At 42.9% G+C, this 18,555-nt stretch overlaps 1 protein-coding gene and 1 long non-coding RNA gene across 2 annotated transcripts; one reads left to right on the top strand and one right to left on the bottom strand.

Moving 5' to 3' along the window:
• The first annotated feature begins 8,935 nt into the window (after positions 1-8,935).
• Positions 8,936-10,228, top strand: LOC115357869 (RING finger protein 141-like). Its single transcript, XM_030049628.1, has 4 exons — positions 8,936-9,032; positions 9,142-9,235; positions 9,595-9,794; positions 9,880-10,228. Exons 1-4 carry the CDS (start codon positions 8,936-8,938, stop codon positions 10,068-10,070), a joined length of 582 nt encoding a protein of 193 aa, XP_029905488.1. The 3' UTR covers positions 10,071-10,228.
• A 413-nt stretch (positions 10,229-10,641) lies between these two features.
• Positions 10,642-18,265, bottom strand: LOC115358236 (uncharacterized). Its single transcript, XR_003928168.1, has 3 exons — positions 18,156-18,265; positions 17,408-17,574; positions 10,642-10,973 (listed from the first exon to the last, which is right to left on the bottom strand). It is a non-coding gene; the product is annotated as an uncharacterized LOC115358236 (long non-coding RNA).
• Between the last annotated feature and the right edge of the window lie 290 nt (positions 18,266-18,555).

The raw sequence follows: 18,555 nt of genomic DNA, 5'->3' as shown, positions 1-18,555 counted from the left end.
TGTTCTGTAAATAGTTTTCTAATAAACAATAAATATAGCAACTTCTGATAAGCCCCACCCATTTCCGATCAAATAACACCCACTTCCAGTTTAAGCCCTGCCCACTCCGGGTACGGATATGGATAATGTAGATAGTTGAACAGATACAGATACAGATAGTGGTGTCACTCATACCTAACTTACACAAATGTTGGTTACAGTCACCATTATAAACAGTACCTTGGCTGTAACAACTTGTTCAGAAACTTTGCCGGCTCATTCCACGTGCCATCACCCACTGCAGAATGTCAATCTGAAATATCGGTCATAGGCTTAGTGACCGATGTTTTAAAAAATGCCATATTATATTCACTTGGCACATGCCACATACCTGAGCCAGTGAATCAGGAAACCATACAGCTACCGAGGCACACCAGGAAACAGCCGAAGAGACTGACTTCAGTTCACATGATAGGCTAAGTATTGTCACTGCGAGTCAGAACGCCATGCATCAAATGAAGCACAACTGGAAACAGCAGAAGAGAAAGACTGTGCTAAGTCTATGGGTATTTATTTCCAGGGACAGGTGTGAGAACACACTCTGTTGGCTTAAATTGAAACTTCAACACTGATTCTTTATATCTGTTTTTTACACACTAATAAAAGAACGTTCATGCATATTATGTCCCTTTTCTGTCTTTCACTCTCACTTAAAATCTTACACTTTGTACCTTTAAAGGACCATATCAATGTCTGTTTCTGACTTTACTGCAACTACTTAAGAAACCATGAATTCAGTGTAATTTCAATATTGATTGTAATATGAAGCATAAGTGCGCCATACCAGTTATGTTGAATGTTTGCCCCATTTAGTACAATTTACCTAAATTTTACTTTGCAACAAACAATTTTGCTAATCATTAGGGGTTCTAAAAATTTCAAATATGAGGGCTTCTAGTTTAGTTATTTTCGCAGACCAGGCGAGGTGGAGGCACAGCACACCTGCGCTTCGCCAACTGGGTGTGGCCAGGTGGATTTTGCAAGTTTGGCACGCCGTGAACACTGGCGCAGATACTCCTCTTTCCCACCTCCGTCCTTCCTACCGGCAGAGGGGGGAGAAAAGGCGTGGAGTGGGTTTGACACAGCCGATTCACATTAAACCAATCAAATGAGCCCCTGTCCTCACCTTTAAATGCACTGCGCGAAGGCGCAATGAAACTGATGTGTTGGTCCGGGAGGTACAAGCTCGCAGTAACCAAACGGAACTGCAAGCAGACTTCTACGGGCCAATAATGTAAAGGCAGCCTGGGAGGAGGTAACCGCAATTGTAAATGCATGTTGCCCGGACACACTGAGAACCGTAGCCCAGTGCAAAAAACGGTTCAATGATGTTAGATGCTGGGGCATGGCCACCGGGATGGCTGGGGGTGGCACCGGCTACCCCTGGAATAAGATTGGCCACCCCCACCGGTCGGCATCAGGTGGGCCGACCGCGGCACTGGCCCAAGAGTACCTTGCTGCAGGCAAGATGGCGGACATGGGCGCCACCATACATCCAATCCATACCGGAAGTCCATACCGGAAGTTTCTTCTTCGTGTAATTTATGGTCCATACCGATGCCGGAAGTCTCAAGTGGAAGTCTCAAGCGGAAGTTAGTTAATCGCTACTCCAACCAAAAATAAAAATAAAAGCATAAAAAACACAAACTTTTACAAATAATTCTACGGATTTTTTGGCAGTTACATGTTTATCGTAAACGTATAATTGACAAGTTGTTTTTTTTATAACTTTATTTAGTCATCTGAAAAATACAACATTTAAGGCACCATTTGTATATCCATTATCCAAAGTTGAAACAGCTTTCAGACAAAGAAAATAGAACAATAATAATAATAATTAAAAAAAAAAACAACAACAGAAAAGGAAAGCCAAAGGTGTGAGAGTCTTAATCTAGGAGGGTAAACAAATCCATTAAAGAAAAGAGTGTTCGGGCGTTTTTGTTAGACATGTAATATACAGATTTTTAGAATAATTTGAGATTATTTATCCATCCGCTGATGTGGGGAATTGACTAGTTATTTTGACTCCGCAAGTTTATAGGCTACTGTAAAACTCAGAAGTTAGTAAGCCTACACTAATCACTAAGTTTTAATGTTAATGTGTCAAGAATATAACTTTAATAACAATGTTATAAATACAAATGTGAATATTATGTTTGTGTGGTGGTGGTGGGTCCACCCTCACACACACACACACACACACACTCTCAATAGGACTGAATAATAGCTAATATTGAATAGACTGAATTCTCATATTAAATAAACTGAGGATTAATAAAATGAGAATTAACACACTAAATTAACTGAGGACTTTCAGATTAGGCAGCAGTTGCAACATGCACAGTCACAACAAATGTCATACTTACTTTGACATTAATATTATTTTTAATTTAACAAAAAAAAAAAAAAAAAAGCCATTGTAAATCATTGGTGGTACTGCCCAGACATTATGCATTGATCATATGATCCTTCCTTTATCTCCTGGATCACAGATTACCTGACAGGAAGGCCAGTTTGTCAGGTTGGGGAACTGTGCTGTCTGAGCCACCTCTTTTTCTTAAGGAAGCTCAGATCTCTTGACATGTGTACTAAGATGCTGCAAATGTTTCATCAGTCTGTGCAGTCTTTTATGCTGCAGACTGCTGGGGAGGAAGGAAAATTGTTGTAGATTCCTGGTGTATTAATCTGCCTCTGGAGCAAATATCACTCAAACACTGCACAGACACAGCTCCCCATACATTGTTTGTTCAAAGGCAGAGAAACACCTTAGCAAAATGACTTCAATCCTACTGGTCATATTTTCACCCACCAGGGATCTTCAGGGATGAGCGGGGGCATCATGGGCAACATAATGGCCCCCAGACATTTGTTACTGCAACAGAACAGGTATTTCCTGGGTCTACAAATGTGTTCATGATCAGGTTTAGCTATTAAATGAATGCAACAATTACATTTTCCTATTGTCAGTCTTCTGTTAATGCTATTTTATTTCTGGAATCCAATAAAACACAATATTACACTATCATACTGGCAATAACAACTTGACTTGGAGTTCTCTTTTTTGTAATAACCCTTTATTTGTAAATAAATATGCCATTGGGCTAACATTGACTTTTAGAGTTGCCAACCGTCCCTTAAAATACAGAATTGTCCCGTATTTGACAATGAAATGGTGCGTCCCATTTTGAATTGATACGGGACGGGGTTTGTCCGTATTTCTGAGTTGTCTTGAACTTAAACTTATTTTCGATGCAAACTGACATTCGTTTCCACAGAGTTTGCGTTCAAAACCGTAATCTACATAGCTGCAGGCAATACCATTGCGCAACCCATTCACAACAACTGCGTACTGGCTGCGTAGCTTGCGTAGAGTACACTCTTAGAAATAAAAGTGCTAACTAGAACCATATATGGTTCTTCGGCTTGTCCCCATAGGAGAACCCTTTTTGGTGCCAGGTAGAACCTTTTATAAAGGTTACATCTGGAACCCTTTTGGAGGGTTATACCTAGAACCGTTTGTGAAAGGTTCCACCCAGAACCCCCCATGAGAGGTTCTACAAAGAACCCTTACTGGAGGTTCCATCCAGAACCATTCCACCTTCATAAGGTTTCATCTAGAACCCATCCAGGGAGTTCCACCAAGAACCCTTTCATATTTCAAGAGTTTCACCAATAACCATTTTCTGAGGGTTCTATGAAGAACCATATTGTATTCTACAGATCAGGCAAAACAATTATTTCATTACTTATACTATATTGTGGTTGTTTATAATGTTGAGATTGAGGACACATTCAAACAATTTTAATGAGAATTTTTCTTTTATTTAAAAAACTTGGAACAATGTTGGATAAGGAGGGGAGACTCTCTGAGGACAGTCCAACAGAAGAGGAGAGGCTTTGTAGGTCCGAGGGGAAAACAAGTCAAAAGTGAGCATAGGTCCTGTGGAATCAGCAACATGACGATAGGACTCAGGCCTGACGCATCATACTGTAATTATGCATCATAATCACATCATGTAATCTCCAGCAATGGTGTGTGACCATTTTGTGATCAGCCTCAACAAGGAATTGTGCCTTCATCTCCCACAGACGCTGAAAGGAGGGACAAAAATATATTAGCTCCAAATACGTGATTATCATAAATGCAGTAATAGACATGAAATTAAATATGATCAATTCAACTATTTTAGGAAGCCCCAGTGCTGGAAACTTTTCAATGATTTCCTCAGCCTTGGCATTTGCCATGAAGGTTTTTCAGTAAGCACGTGTTTGTCTCATTCCCTCCTTTAATGATTTCTCATCTGGGTGTACTTTAAGCATCTTTGTAGACATATTTTGGATATGAGCTTGAATGGTCCTTTCATCCTCTCCAAAGTCTCCATCTTCCTGAGCCTATGATGCATGAAAAATGACACAACAATATGGTAAGAGGTAACCACTAAGATGAGGTGTACATGATCATTTTTTAAAAAGTATGCTTAAGTTATATGTTGTTTCCAAAGACGTACAGCGGGCCTGGTTATGTAGAAAAGCTGGCTTGGTTGACCCGGAGTATGGCGCTTCTTTCCAGATCCTGCCACAGAAAAGTTTGGACACATTTGTTGCACCATTGAGTCACCAATAAGGGGTCGCCTTTCCTTTTTGAACTTGTTAGAGACTCACGTAAATCATCCTACAACCAAGAGAGGAATTGTTTACTTAAGGGGATAGTGCAGTCGAAAATGAGATGATTGTTGACCTCAGTATTGTCCAGATTTGTCAACATCAAGCCATTTTGTAAAATACACCTATACAGTAAAAGATAGACACACTCATGTGAACATTAGGTGAATGCATTTTCTTTTTATTATATATTGAGATACAGTATGTACAGTAGCTATATCTATACAATTAAGATATGCAAACATACATTAACAGACTCATTTTGTGCTTACTCACATGTCCTGAACCAATTTTCTCCCGCATGAAGGGACATCTGCGTATGAGCAGGCTTAAAATCTCTTTATATTGTTTTGCTGAGGGATACCTTGGTTGGGGAGAGAAATAATAGAATAAGTTGAACATGTTGTCTTAAAGTGCCATTATATGGAGTATAATCTCAATTTAAAGCTACAATGTGGAGTAGTTTTCCATAATAATGATAAAAGTAACCCACATTGTTTGGCTGCTGAGGATGTCATACAGTGACAGATCATTTCTCCGAGGGGACAAAAGTTGTGGATCCTTTGCCTCAAGTGTATCTTTTAATGCTTTGAGGAAAGCAAACTGACCCAGTGAAGCAGGTCCAGCTGTTTGCTCATCATGAGGTCTTTGTAATATGGAAAAATGCAAGAATATGTTAGACCGAGCTGTGTGAAATAGTAATGAACAGACTGTAACTAGTAGAGAAATAAAGTTTCCCCCACAAATGACCAGAATTACAGTATCTTGACAGCATTTTACCTGTTCCAATTTCTTGTTGTTGTTGACAATGATGATGATGGCGATGATGATGATGACTTCAACTGCTCGAGATGCTTGAGGAATTGTGCTTGTTTTTTTAATGATGGGATTAATCTCTCTGACATCCTCTCAGAGAGAATTTCGAGGGTTGCGCCATCAATATCATTCTCTTCAAAACAAAAAGGAATACAAGTTATTAAGTTATAACCCTCTTGCTCAAGCCAGTGGCACACTTCAGTTGTTGTTCAAGCTGTGTAACTCATTCTACAAAAAAAAAAAAAAAAAAAAAATGCATGCATTAAAATAGTCCATCTTTCACCATAAAAAGTCCTTAGCTAGAGTCAAGCTTGCTGAAATAAGAAATCAGATTTAGCTTACCTTAATTCTCTGAAGTTTTTGATCTTCTGTCACTTCAGTCTGGCCTCAAACCACAGTAATCACTATTGATGTGTCACACCTGTTTTGCTGAGAAGGGCAGACCATGTGACGCAATCCACATTAAAACCAGCTATTAGCTCCCACATGGCCATTGGCAGGGTAGCCAGCTCCTTGGCCTGGCACACTGAACCTCAGCCTTTCCTCTGGGAGATCGGGGTTCAAGTCCCGACATTATCATCCCACCAGCGCCTGCACTATCCATACTCAAGGAAAAATAGATGAGGATGGTTAACTGCCCACTCTCCAAAAAGAAAATAAATATATTTTATCTTTCGATGGCTCATGAGCTCCTCCCTCCAGAGGTTGTAGTTGCATAGCATAACAATATAGCATGGTGGCTCAGTAGGTAACAGCATAGCAGTGCTATTTTGAAGATTGAGGGTTCAAGACAGGATAGAGGTCTATTCAACATGTATTGTTTAATTACATAGCAGTGGTGGATGAGCGGTATCACATTTATCTTTTACATGGGAGAGCAGGGTTCAAGACTCAGTGCTGGTACCCTGTTTAAGTGTCTTTTCAACAGCAAAATTCTCCCTGGGATGATTATATTTGTTTATTTGCCTCTTTATTGAGCAAGTTTAATTACATTAATGTAGGATGTAGGGTGAGGATCTTATACCCATGCTTTCAACAATACTTGAAGAACTCTTTCCTCCAAAAAGGGTTCTCTGGATCAAAACGGTTCTTACCAGAACCTTTAGTTTTACAACCCTTGAAAAACCCTTTCTTCAAAAGAGGGTTCTTCAGAAGCAAATGGTTCTGGGTAGAACCTGAGCCCCTCATGAAGAACCCTTTTGGAACCCTTATTTCTAAGAGTGTAGATTGTGGTCTGACCTGCCCAGCAGGGGAAGGGGAGAGGAGCTGTATGCGTCCTTCACGTTGGCATACAGCAGGTCCAGTGTCTTCTCCACCCTGGTGTGGCAGTTCACAAACTGTGTGAAGCTGGGTAGTGTTTTGTCCATGGTGACATGGTTTAAGTCACCCGAGATGGCAATGAATGCACTCGGGTGTTGAGTCTGTAACCGGGCTATGGCGGAGTGGATGACGTCACACGCCGTGGTCGGGTTGGCGGACGGAGGAATGTACACAGTCACCATAACAACATTAGAAAACTCCCGCGGCAGATAATATGGACGGAGACCAACAGCAAGAAGTTCAATGTCCGGGCTACAAATGCGCTCTTTCATAGTGATGTGCATAGGATTGCACCACTTGTTGTTTACGAGAACAGCAAGCCCACCTCCTTTCTGCTTACCACTCCCGGCGCAGTCCCTGTCTGCCCGGACAGTCTGGAAGCCACTGATGGAGACGTTGTCGTCGGGGATCTCCTGGTGCAGCCACGTCTCCGTAAAGCACATAAGACTACACTCCCGGTACTCCGACTGACTCCTGGCTAGCGCTGTTAGCTCATCCATCTTTTTAGCCAGCGATCTCACGTTGCCCATGGTGACGGTGGGGAGACTCGGTTTGTACCTCTTAAATCCGTGTATCATTCGTTCTTTCTATTTTCAACTGCCAATCAAAAATTAAAAAATGAAAACGTGACTGGTTATTTTGTTATTTGTTTTTTAATCTAATACAAAAATCCAAAATATGCCTGGTTTTTCATAGTTCAATTTTAGGCTCGGATCAAAAATACGAAATGGAAAAACGGGAATCAGGACTGAATTTGATTTTATTATTTAATTGGTCCGGTTTACGTGACCCGGAAATTTGGTAATGAGCAGTAGCTTGCTAACAGCCATGCTTGCTAGCCACCACGATCCATCACAGCAGCCAGGAGCATTAAGTCCCACCACCCTGATCACCGCCCCTATGGATAACTATTACGTGTTGTTTAGAGTAAGCGTGTCACTCTAAAAGAAGAGGACATGACAACCGAAAAAATCAGCAGGATTTTCCAGGTATATATTTTCACAAAGAACCATGGCCAGGTTTCTCAGATCCGTTAAGAAGAGCGCTGAGCTTCTTAACAATAGCTCCGGGGTCCGTTTCATAAAGCAGGTTTAGTGAAAACTCTGAGTCTGTTAACCCTGAAATGAGGGAAACTCTGAGTTTTCTGTTTCACAAAGGGAGGTAACTCAAAGCAGAGAAAGAGGGGTAACTAGCCTGTTTCACAGAGGGAGGTAACTTAAGCTCTCAGTCAGTTACCACAGTAACAGACTCCATGAAACTAACCTGGTCGGGACCAGGTTTTCTCATGAAACCTCGAGTTTCTCTCTGTGTCCGCCCTCTTTCAGCCACACACCATGTTTAACTTCCTCATTCTTTCAGTCAGCATGCGAGTTTTGGCATGGTGTATTAGTTCTGCTGTCTGTTACTGAAAAAAAAAAATAATCAAAAAACAGTCAGTAGGCCTTTATTAGAAGTCCATCGTGAAACGGACCCCCGGAGACCTTCTTAACCGATCTGGGAAACCCGGCCCTTTTCTGTGAAATTGCACTCTACCTTCCACCACAAAACGTAGCCTAGTCTACATTTTTTACATAAACCTCTCGCTCCACTTTTTCAAAGGTTCATGGCTCCAGTCTCTATATCACTGATGATACCAATGTTGCAATATTTCCTGGAAATGATGGCCACTTCAGTACTATTGACCTCATGGCGAAGGGGCATTATGAGGTGCATGGTGAGAGTGACGATGTGGGGGAGCCATCTAGTGTGCCTGTCTGTGGACCATTCAACCCTACCCGCTTCTCCTTCCGCCGCCCACCCAGTGCTGCTGCAGGCTCTGCTTTAACTGCAAGGCCCTCTCCAAGAGCACCTGTGGCGAAGGCATTTCAAAGGTGACCAAATATGAGAGTGTCTGTCAGTCAGTCAGTCAGTCAGTCAGTCAGTCAACCATAATTGCCGTGAATTTGATGTACTGTCTATATTACAAGAATTTACAATGAATTTAAAAAAAACAACTATTTCCATTTTCAGGACCGTCTTCATTGTTGATGTTGTGGATGGCAGATTGGAAACGAGCAAAACCCTGACAGTTAGATTCTCGGAATTTGAGGCTTCTGTCATGGGCATCACAAATAAAATAAATGATGCTCTAGAGGACTCGGTCATCCTTACTGATGGTCAGGGAAACCAGATCTTGGACACAGAGGGAACAAGAGGTAAATAAGCAAATAAAATGAATATTTATAACCCTCTGGTTTTATCAAAACACCTTTTTCTGAAAATTGTATACTTTATGTATTACTAAATAAAGTGTTTTCTTTTCAGGATCAGCGTTTTGGAAACAAAATGCGAGAAAGGTTTGTGCTGTGAAGGAAGGAGATTTGCAGCAGTTACAAGGAAGCAAAAAGAGGAGACTGAGGTATGTAAAGCACTGATTAGCATTTTTTTGTCAGTCATCATGATGACATATTTGTATGGCTATTCTCCTCAATCAACAAGTGAAGAGGACCTTCTTTGTGAGTTTTTGCTAATATAAACCATTCAAGCCTGTAATTTCCATTGCACAAGAGTTAGCATCATTATAATTGCATTAACTGATAGACTTTTAGTAATTATTATGATCAATGGAAGTTGGAGTTATTGCATTTAGAATGCTGGATTTGAAATATGACACAGGCACCAGGACTATACAACTGGTTACAATGATTGCATTTGTAGTGGTAAGGATTTTGTTGAGACCAAGTATGTTATAATATGTATATTTTGCCTGTTTTTCAGTCGGCGAGATGATAATGGTCTAGATGCGGTGTTAGATACAATTGAAAAGGTGGTCCTGGCAGCCCAGGGTCTTCAGGAGGTGTCGGCTACAATTAAGGAGCTGGCAAACCTGGCAAGTTCCAACCGAAGAACAACAGTGTCCTTGACAGAGGCTGAAGCAGCAGCTATCAGAGATGCCTTTGCCTGTGTTGTCTGCAAGGGTACGACGCAACATAAATAATGTGACCACTTATACAATTACTGTGTTTTTTTTCTATACATTTATTTTCTGAATCAAATTTGCAGGTCCAGTGGTTGAGCCAATGGTTTCATCATGCTGCCATAGCATTGTTGGCTGCCAGAGATGTGTTGAACAATGGCAGGAAAATTCTGCATTTTGCCCAAAATGCAGAGCAGATGATTTTGACATCAATACACAAAAACTCACCGGACTGTCAGATGCACTGGCTGCACTGGGAAACATACTGTGCCAGTAAAACTGGACAATATGTAGTTTTGCTCATGCTGTTCTGCATTGTTCAGCTTTTGTTCTCTTGATATGTTTTAACATATGCATAAGCACTTTTGACTTTAAAAAATATTTGTGCATCTTCATAGTGTTATTTGGGCAAAATCATCTTTCAGTGTTGTAAGAGCCAAAGCTTTTGTTCTCTTGATATGTTTTAACATATGCATAAGCACTTCTGACTTTAAAAAATATTTGTGCATCTTCATAGTGTTATTTGGGCAAAATCGTCTTTCAGTGTTGTAAGAGCCAAAGTACCTCATATTTGGACTATTTCATGTTGTATATTGTATGTTTTTTATGCTGTTATTTGTGTTCCAGCTGAGTTTAAAGCTAAACTAATTCGAAGTCAACAAAAACAAATATTTTGCAATATTTTTCTATTTTTCTATTCTAACTATTTGCCAAATTATTCAATTTACAACTTAGGGACATGGCAGCTTGTAACATTAATCAATAACTACATCCATGTTTTTCAATACATAAAAAACAGACCAAATGGTCACCTTATCCAGTTACTCAAAAACACAGCAGACTGCGAGAAAGCACAACTAAAACAGTTTATTTTTTCAGACATATCTTGCAGTCACATTCATTAGGCAGATTAAAGCATCTTGGAATGGAGTATCGTTGTTGTTTACAACATGATTAAAAAGAAGAGAGATGTCAGGGTAGTTCTCAGCAAAGCTCTGCTCTGCATGGCATCTGCCCTCTTCAGACGAAAATGGATCTGCTCCAAAAGCAGACTCCCAGGTCAGTGAGGATCCCAAGTCTTGCTCGTACCAGTTTGCCACAACAGAGGCACATGGCAGCAGCTCCTCTGAGACTTACGCTAGGCAGCCACCTGCTGCCAGTTCATTGGGTATTCCACGACCTAAAACATGGAATCAAAGCAATACTGGTTTGGTTGGATGGACTGGGAGTGGAAAAAATTGATCAAAATTTAAGTATAAACTAAAGCTGCAAGCAGTGTTGGACGGGCCCTCGGACCCGTGCCCCGCGTGCCCGTCGGGAACGGTCCATTCACAGTGCCATTCACTCAATCACACACACGCACACACACGCACGCACGCACGCACACACACACACACACACACACACACACACACACACAAAAAGTTCTGGCCCAGTTGCTAGCGGCGCTCCTCCAGCAGATGTCGCCCTAAGCTTGCGTTTGAGTTTCAGAGTGGTTTCTGATGCCTGTCAGTCTTGACCATGAGGCTGAGTGGGGGGAGGGCAGTGGAAGAGAGAGCACAGCAGAGTCCCACCTGTTAAACTAGTCTTCACAGTGGCCGCAAACTTTTTCCAATCCACAGCAAGACCTGCTATTTTTGTAGGAAAATTCGTCCTCTTTCCATCTGCATAGGTTTGGAAGCTGTCAGACTTTTACTTTGGACTGCTGGGGCGTAATTGTCAGGGCAAGTGCCTGTTTATTCACAGCAGGCACACCAAGGTCCATGGGAAAAAGTGGAGGCGCTGGTTGTGGACACTCTGACTTTGAGGCCTTATAAAATCCAAACGGTTCAAATGAATACTGAGCCTTGAAGAACTTTTGTTAAGCACTGTGTCTTCTCTCATGTATTAGCTGTTCAAGCGGATAACATTAACGCTCTGGGAGTTTATAGATTTTCTGCAAAGTGAAAATTTGGGCGAAAACGTGACTTTCAAATGCAAATTGCGGACTTCCTGTTGGTTTTAGGTGGGGGGCACGAGCACGAAAAATGTCGGGCTTTATGAGATCTACGTTTCGGCGCTGGTTTGGTCTTTCTATGACATTCCTGTGGGCCGCAGCGGCTGCCTTTGCGTCCCTAGGTGGCGCTACCGAGCCCATTTTTGCACCTGGGGGGTCCGATTTTTGATTTTATCGAATTTTTTGCTGGACCTGATGTCCGTGCCGAATTTGGTGAGTTTTGGAGCATGTTTAGGGGGTCAAATTAAGCCTCAAAGAGACGTAATAATAATAGCGAAAAAAAAAATAAATTAAAGCTGCAAGCAGCGTTGGTCGGCCCTCGCACCGGTGCCGGTCCGCCACAATGTTTGTTCAGACAATTCATCCATTTTTCACATTTGTAAGGGTATTTTTCGGTGCTTTCAGTTGGAAAGAGTTTTGGGCTTTTATTTTGAAAGGCCCAGGATGTCCTAGTGTGTGAGTGACATGAGTACTGCGCTAATACATGAGTCCTGGCAGCTGTGTCATGATCAGACCAAAATGCAGGCAGACAGAGAAATCCCCATGCAATCCAATGGAAAAATCCATCAAACCCACCCATGTTTGAGGTAACGCCGCTCGGACATCGTGTGAGTTACAGACTTTATTCAAAGTTTAAACGAGGCACAAGACTCGGCTCTATAAATCTTGTATTTACATGATTTTTCTATCTTGTACCGTTTTTGAATTATGGCAGTTTAAGTTTGACTGTTTTCTCTGCTCCCGCTGACGGTTTATAATGGGTGTGTATTGCGGAACTGTCCGTTACCTAGAGTGAGTCACATGACCGGGCAGAGTGCAGAGGAGAGGACACCAGGGTCCAAAATGGTCGAAAAGTCTTCACAGCGGCCACAAACTTGTTCCAATTTAAAAATTAATTTCAGATTTTTGTAGGAATTTTCGTCCTCTTTCGTGTGGCATAATTTTCGAAGCCGTGCGACGTTTACTTTAGATGCCAGGGGCCTAATTAGCGCCAAGTGTGCGCCTCTTCACGCCAAACTCCATGGAAAAAATGACGCCGACGCCCTCGAAGTCGGCAACGCCGACTTCGAGGGCTTATAAGTCCCAAACGGTTCAAATTAATAATAAACCTTTAGCAACTTTTGTTCAGCACTGTATCCTCTTTCATCTATTAGCTTTTTGAGCCACCACGATTTACGGCCTCGGAGGAGATAATTTTTGTGTAACGCACAATTTCGGGCCCGACTTTTACTTTGAAAGGCAAATTGCGGACTTCCTGTTGATTTTAGGTCGGGGGGGCGAGCGCGTGAAATCTCGGCCTTGATGAGACCTACGTTTCGGCGCTGGTTTGGTCTTTCTATCACATTCCTGTGGGCCGCAGTGGCCGATTTAGTGTGCCTAGGTGGCGCTAGAGAGCCCATTTTTGCACTCTGGGGGTCCAAGTTGCCATTTTATCGAATTTTTCACCAGACCTGGGGTGTGTGCCAAATTTGGTGAGTTTTTGAGCATGTTTAGGGGGTCAAATTAAGGGTTATTTGGGCGGAATAATAATAAAAAGAACAAACAAAAAACGAAGCAAAAACAATAGGCCCTCTCTACGATGTAGGGCGAGGGCCTAATTAAAGCTGCAAGCAGCATTGGACGGGCCCTCGCACCCGTGCCCCGCGTATCCCTCATGCCCGTCGGGGACGGTCCATTCACAGTGCCATTCACTCAATCACACTCACTCACACGCGCGCACACACACACACACACACATATGCACGGGCAGGCACCAACACACACACACACGTGCATGCACAGGCGCGCGCGCACACACACACACACACACACACACACACACACATGTGCATGGCACACACACACACACATACACACACACACACACACACACGCATGCACACAGACACACACACACACACACACACTCATTCACTCACTCACACACACACACACACACACATTCATTCACTCACTCACACACAAACACACACACACACACAGCTCTGGCCCAGTTGCTAGCGGCGCTCCTCCAGCAGATGTCGCCCTAAGCTTGAGTTTGAGTTTGAGAGCTGTTTCTGTTCCCTGTCAGTCTTGGCCATGGGGCTGAGTGGGGGGAGGGATAGCCAGCTGCACTGTGTGAACAGAGCAGAGCAGAGAAAAAAAAACAGAGTCCCACCTGTTAAACTAGTCTTCACCGTGGCCACAAACTTTGTCCAATCCACACCATAATATACAGTTTTGTAGGCATTTTCGTCCTCTTTCCATCGGCATAGGTTTGAAAGCTGTCAGACTTTTACTTTAGGCACCAAGGCACCAGGGGCCTAGTGTCAGCCAGGATTCTGCAAGTATTCCCACCAGGGTCCATGGGAAAAAGTGGAGGCACTAGTTGTGGACACTCTGACTTTGAGGGCTTCTGAAATCCAAACGGTTCAAAATTTTACTAATTCCTTCTGAACTTTTGTTAAGGACTATGTCCTCTGTTGTATATTTGCTGTTCAAGCCGATGAAATTAACACCCTGGGAGGAGATAGATTTTCTACAAAGTGCAAATTTGGGCGAAAACGTGATTTTCAAACGCAAATTGCGGACTTCCTGTTGGTTTTAGGTGGGGGGCACGAGCACGAAAAATGTCGGGCTTGATGAGATCTACGTTTCGGCGCTGGTTTGGTCTTTCTATGACATTCCTGTGGGCCGCAGCGGCTGCCTTTGCGTCCCTAGGTGGCGCTACCGAGCTCATTTTTGCACCAGGGGGGTTCAATTTTTGATTTTATCGAATTTTTCGCCAGACCTGATGTGCGTGCCGAATTTGGTGAGTTTTTGAGCATGTTTAGGGGGTCAAATTAAGCCTCAAAGAGACGTAATAATAATAAGTAAAAAAAAAAAAAAAAAACTTTACAAAAACAATAGGGCTTCGCACTGGGACAGTGCTCGGGCCCTAATTAAAGCTGCAAGCAGCGTTGGACGGCCCCTCGCACCCGTGCCACCTCGTGCCCACTTGTGCCCAGTGGCTGTGGCAATAGGCACACACACACACACACACACACACAGACACACGCACACATGCATGCTCAGGCACACACACACACACACATACACACACACACACACACACACACACACAAACATACGCACATGCACGCACAGACACACACACACACACATGCCCGCTCAGACACACACACACACACACACAGTTCTGGCCATGTTGCTAGCGGTGCTCCTCCAGCAGATGGCGCCCTTATCATGTCCTAGTGTGCGCTTGACATGACCTGTCACTCCTTTTAAGGGCTATGTGCATTGGGGGATGTGCCAGCAGCTAGTGTGTGTCAGTAGGGCAGGCAGAGTGCAGAGCAGACCAGAGTCCCATCTGTTAAACAACTCTTCACCGTGGCCACACTTTTTTCAATCCACACCATGATACCGTATTGACCCGAATAAAAGACGACCCTGATTTTAAGACGACCCCTCTTTTTCAAGACCATTTTTTGGAAAAAATACTTTTTATATGGACATTCTGCCAGGAGTGGACTTACCATTAGGCAAAACTAGGCGGTTGCCTAGGGCCCCAAGTTCCTGAGGGCCCCATAAAACTCCTCATACACTTATGGTTAATACAGTTATTACTTATTTGCGCACATGAATTATATTTTTGATTAAAATACTTTTGCTAAAATGCCAGCAGAATGCTTATCATATTATGTGTGTCTCGGGGCCCCTGTTTTGTGTGTTGTCCTCTCATCTCAGAGGGCCCCATGCCTGCCTTTGCCTTGGGTCCCAAATTTCTTAAATCCGCCACTGCATTCTGCAACACCAGCCCATGCTAGCTTTGAACTCAGTGCGGGCTATGTTGAGCTCTGTGGCAGCTTCAAGTGCTTTTTGCTGCATCACAGCCCTCGTAACGGGCAGTCCTTTACTACGTTTCTCATTCACAAAATCGCACACCCTCCTGTCAGTCTCGTTGAATCGACCAGTTTTTGGACCACGAAAAGCCCTTCTCTGGCTGTGGGCATTTTTTAGCTCTTCTTTCTGAGACCGCCACCGTCTCACGTTGCACTCATGGCCAGGGTTAAGGAGTTAAGGGATGTTTATTTACCTCGACAGTTTCGGAGGTAACTTCAGAAAGCGTCCAACTGACAGCCGGAGCGGCATGTCAGCTGGCTTCTACATTCAACTGGGTGGCGGCGCACACCGGCCGGCCCACCTGATACCGGTCGGCACCGCGCCCACCCGGTCAGGTGTGCCGAATCTGACAGGTGTGCGGCGCACACAGACTGCCATATATACCTTTCATCATAAATCAACTTTTGTTTATACGCGGTTGCAGCAGCACAATGGACAGCTACACAGACAACATGGTTGATTATTGATTGCGCGACCCGGCCATTCGCCGGTAATCGCGCTGGGCATTAATCGATTTTGCGGAGGCAGGAGGAAAGTTGCATGATTTACATTGTATCCACGTTCGCCCGCTGCGTGCGTGACCGTGCATGTGCTCGTGCATGAATGCCCGTATCGTGCTGGAGCACACCCCTTCCAACCGTGCCAGAGCGGGGGAAGTGTACTGTATTCAAGCACGGAACATATGCAAGTACAATACATGTGTATTTGCTTAGACCCCCGATATAAGACGAGGGCGTTTTTTCAGGGCATTTTCAATGGAAAAAATATCATCTTATATTCAGATCAATACGGTATATAGTTTTGTAGGAATTGTGGTCCTCTTTCCATCGGCATAGGTTGGAAAGCTGTCAGACTTTTACTTTAGTCACCAGGGGCCTAATTAGCCCCTAGCATGCTGCGTTATTCCCACCAGAGTCCATGGGAAAAAGTGGAGGCGCTGGTTGTGGACACTCTGACTTTGAGGTCTTCTGAAATCCAAACCGTGCGAAATGTTACATAACCTTGAAGAACTTTTGTTAAGCACTGTGTCCTCTGTCATATATTAGCTGTTCAAGCCGATAAAATTAACACCCTGGGAGGAGATACATTTTCTACAAAGCGCAAATTTGGCCGAAAACATGACTTTCAAACTCAAATTGCGGACTTCCTGTTGGTTTTAGGTGGGGGGCACGAGCACGAAAAATGTCAGGCTTGATGAGATCTACGTTTCGGTGCTGGTTTGGTCTTTCTATCACATTCCTGTGGGCCGCAGGGGCTGCCTTTGCGTCCCTAGGTGGCGCTACCGAGCCCATTTTTGCATCGGGGGGTTCCAATTTTTGATTTTATCAAATTTTTCGCCAGACCTGGTGTGTGTGCCGAATTTGGTGAGTTTTTGAGCATGTTTAGGGGGTCAAATTAAGCGTCAAAGTGGCGTAATAATAATAAGAAGAAAAAAACGATACAGATACAATAGGGCTTCGCACTGGGACAGTGCTCGGGCCCTAAAAAAAAAAAAAAATGAAGCAAAAACAATAGGGCTTCGCACTGGGACAGTGCTCGGGCCCTAAAAAGAAACAGTACAAATACAATAGGGCTTCGCACTGGGACAGTGCTCGGGCCCTAAAAAAAAAAAATGAAGCAAAAACAATAGGGCTTCGCACTGGGACAGTGCTCGGGCCCTAAAAAAAAAACGAAGCAAATACAATAGGGCTTCGCACTGGGACAGTGCTCGGGCCCTAATAATCACTTAAGCATACCTGGGATCTTGTGTGCATTCCATGAACGCACCACTCTGTCAAGTCCAATTTGGCTGACTTGACATGTCAGATTTGAGATGCAGAATCAGCAGGTGCACCAGAGCCCGTTTCAGTGGATAGTTCACACGGTTGTTCACCTCTGGCCACAACCTCTCAACTCGCAGGTTCTGTTATAAAGATATTGATAAATATATTGATGAAATTACCCATCATTTATCAGAAGAGAACTTAAGCAACTAAAAGAAAAACATAATACCCATTTTTACTTTGACATGGTGTGATGTTAAAATTTGGGCCCAAAAATGTGACTTAGAATATTAAACCCCTGGTCCTGTTGTAACTGAGTTGCTTATCTCCTGCTAAGTATGAGTCACACATACAAGGAGTTTGACTCCATTTTTACATTACTTTTGATGTAAAACTACCTAATAATAACATGGACAGTAAGGCTTACAAATCAAATCAAGAGATAGATGAGATTATACAAAAGTATGTAGAAATAAGTATGAACACAAAAGCACCAAACAAAACATTACAAGTAAAAAAGTATATGTAGAAGTCAGATGTTAAACTGTAATGTAAACTAATAGTGCAATGTAAATCAATACTGAATGCACATTGGTGATGTACAGTCTATACAGTACATGTCTACAATCTGCATCAATTCATTAAGTGATGCCAGATTTATATAGACTCTGAAGGTGCATGAAGCACCAATAATTTATATTATCTTTCACACAACCCTCACCCTTGTTGATGTGGATTGGAGGTATGGTGTCCTGCTGAGGTTTTGTCTGTATCTTGACAGCGTCTCTTGCATGTAAAGACACAGGTAAAACTCCCTACCATGATCCACCCGAACTTGGTCCCACATGCCGTGGTTCACGACTGCAGATCTGGAATAAAATAATGTTTACGTGACTGCACTGAATTTAGCTAATTCAGTAAGACTATGTATTTAAACTAAAATACAGGACAGAGAAATTATGAAAACAATAATGGTAATTGTAAATATATTCACCTGTATACATCCTCATAAATCACAAGGTTGTTTTTCACTGGCATGGTTGAATGTGCAACAATTTTGCTGCTGTAGCCATCAACACCCAAAACATGAGTAACACCAAACATCCCCAGCTTTTCATTTT

Source organism: Myripristis murdjan, chromosome 4 (genome assembly GCF_902150065.1).
Source record: "Myripristis murdjan chromosome 4, fMyrMur1.1, whole genome shotgun sequence".
NCBI lineage: Eukaryota > Metazoa > Chordata > Actinopteri > Holocentriformes > Holocentridae > Myripristis > Myripristis murdjan.
This window is presented reverse-complemented; position numbering and strand designations above follow the sequence as displayed.

Bases quoted from the DNA above. Each gene is read 5' to 3' on its own strand.
- LOC115357869 (XM_030049628.1), top strand. From the start codon at position 8,936: ATGGGCATCACAAATAAAATAAATGATGCTCTAGAGGACTCGGTCATC. The intron at 9,033-9,141 runs GTAAATAAGCAA...TTTTCTTTTCAG, and splicing joins GGACACAGAGGGAACAAGAG to GATCAGCGTTTTGGAAACAA. The intron at 9,795-9,879 runs GTACGACGCAAC...TCAAATTTGCAG, and splicing joins TGCCTGTGTTGTCTGCAAGG to GTCCAGTGGTTGAGCCAATG.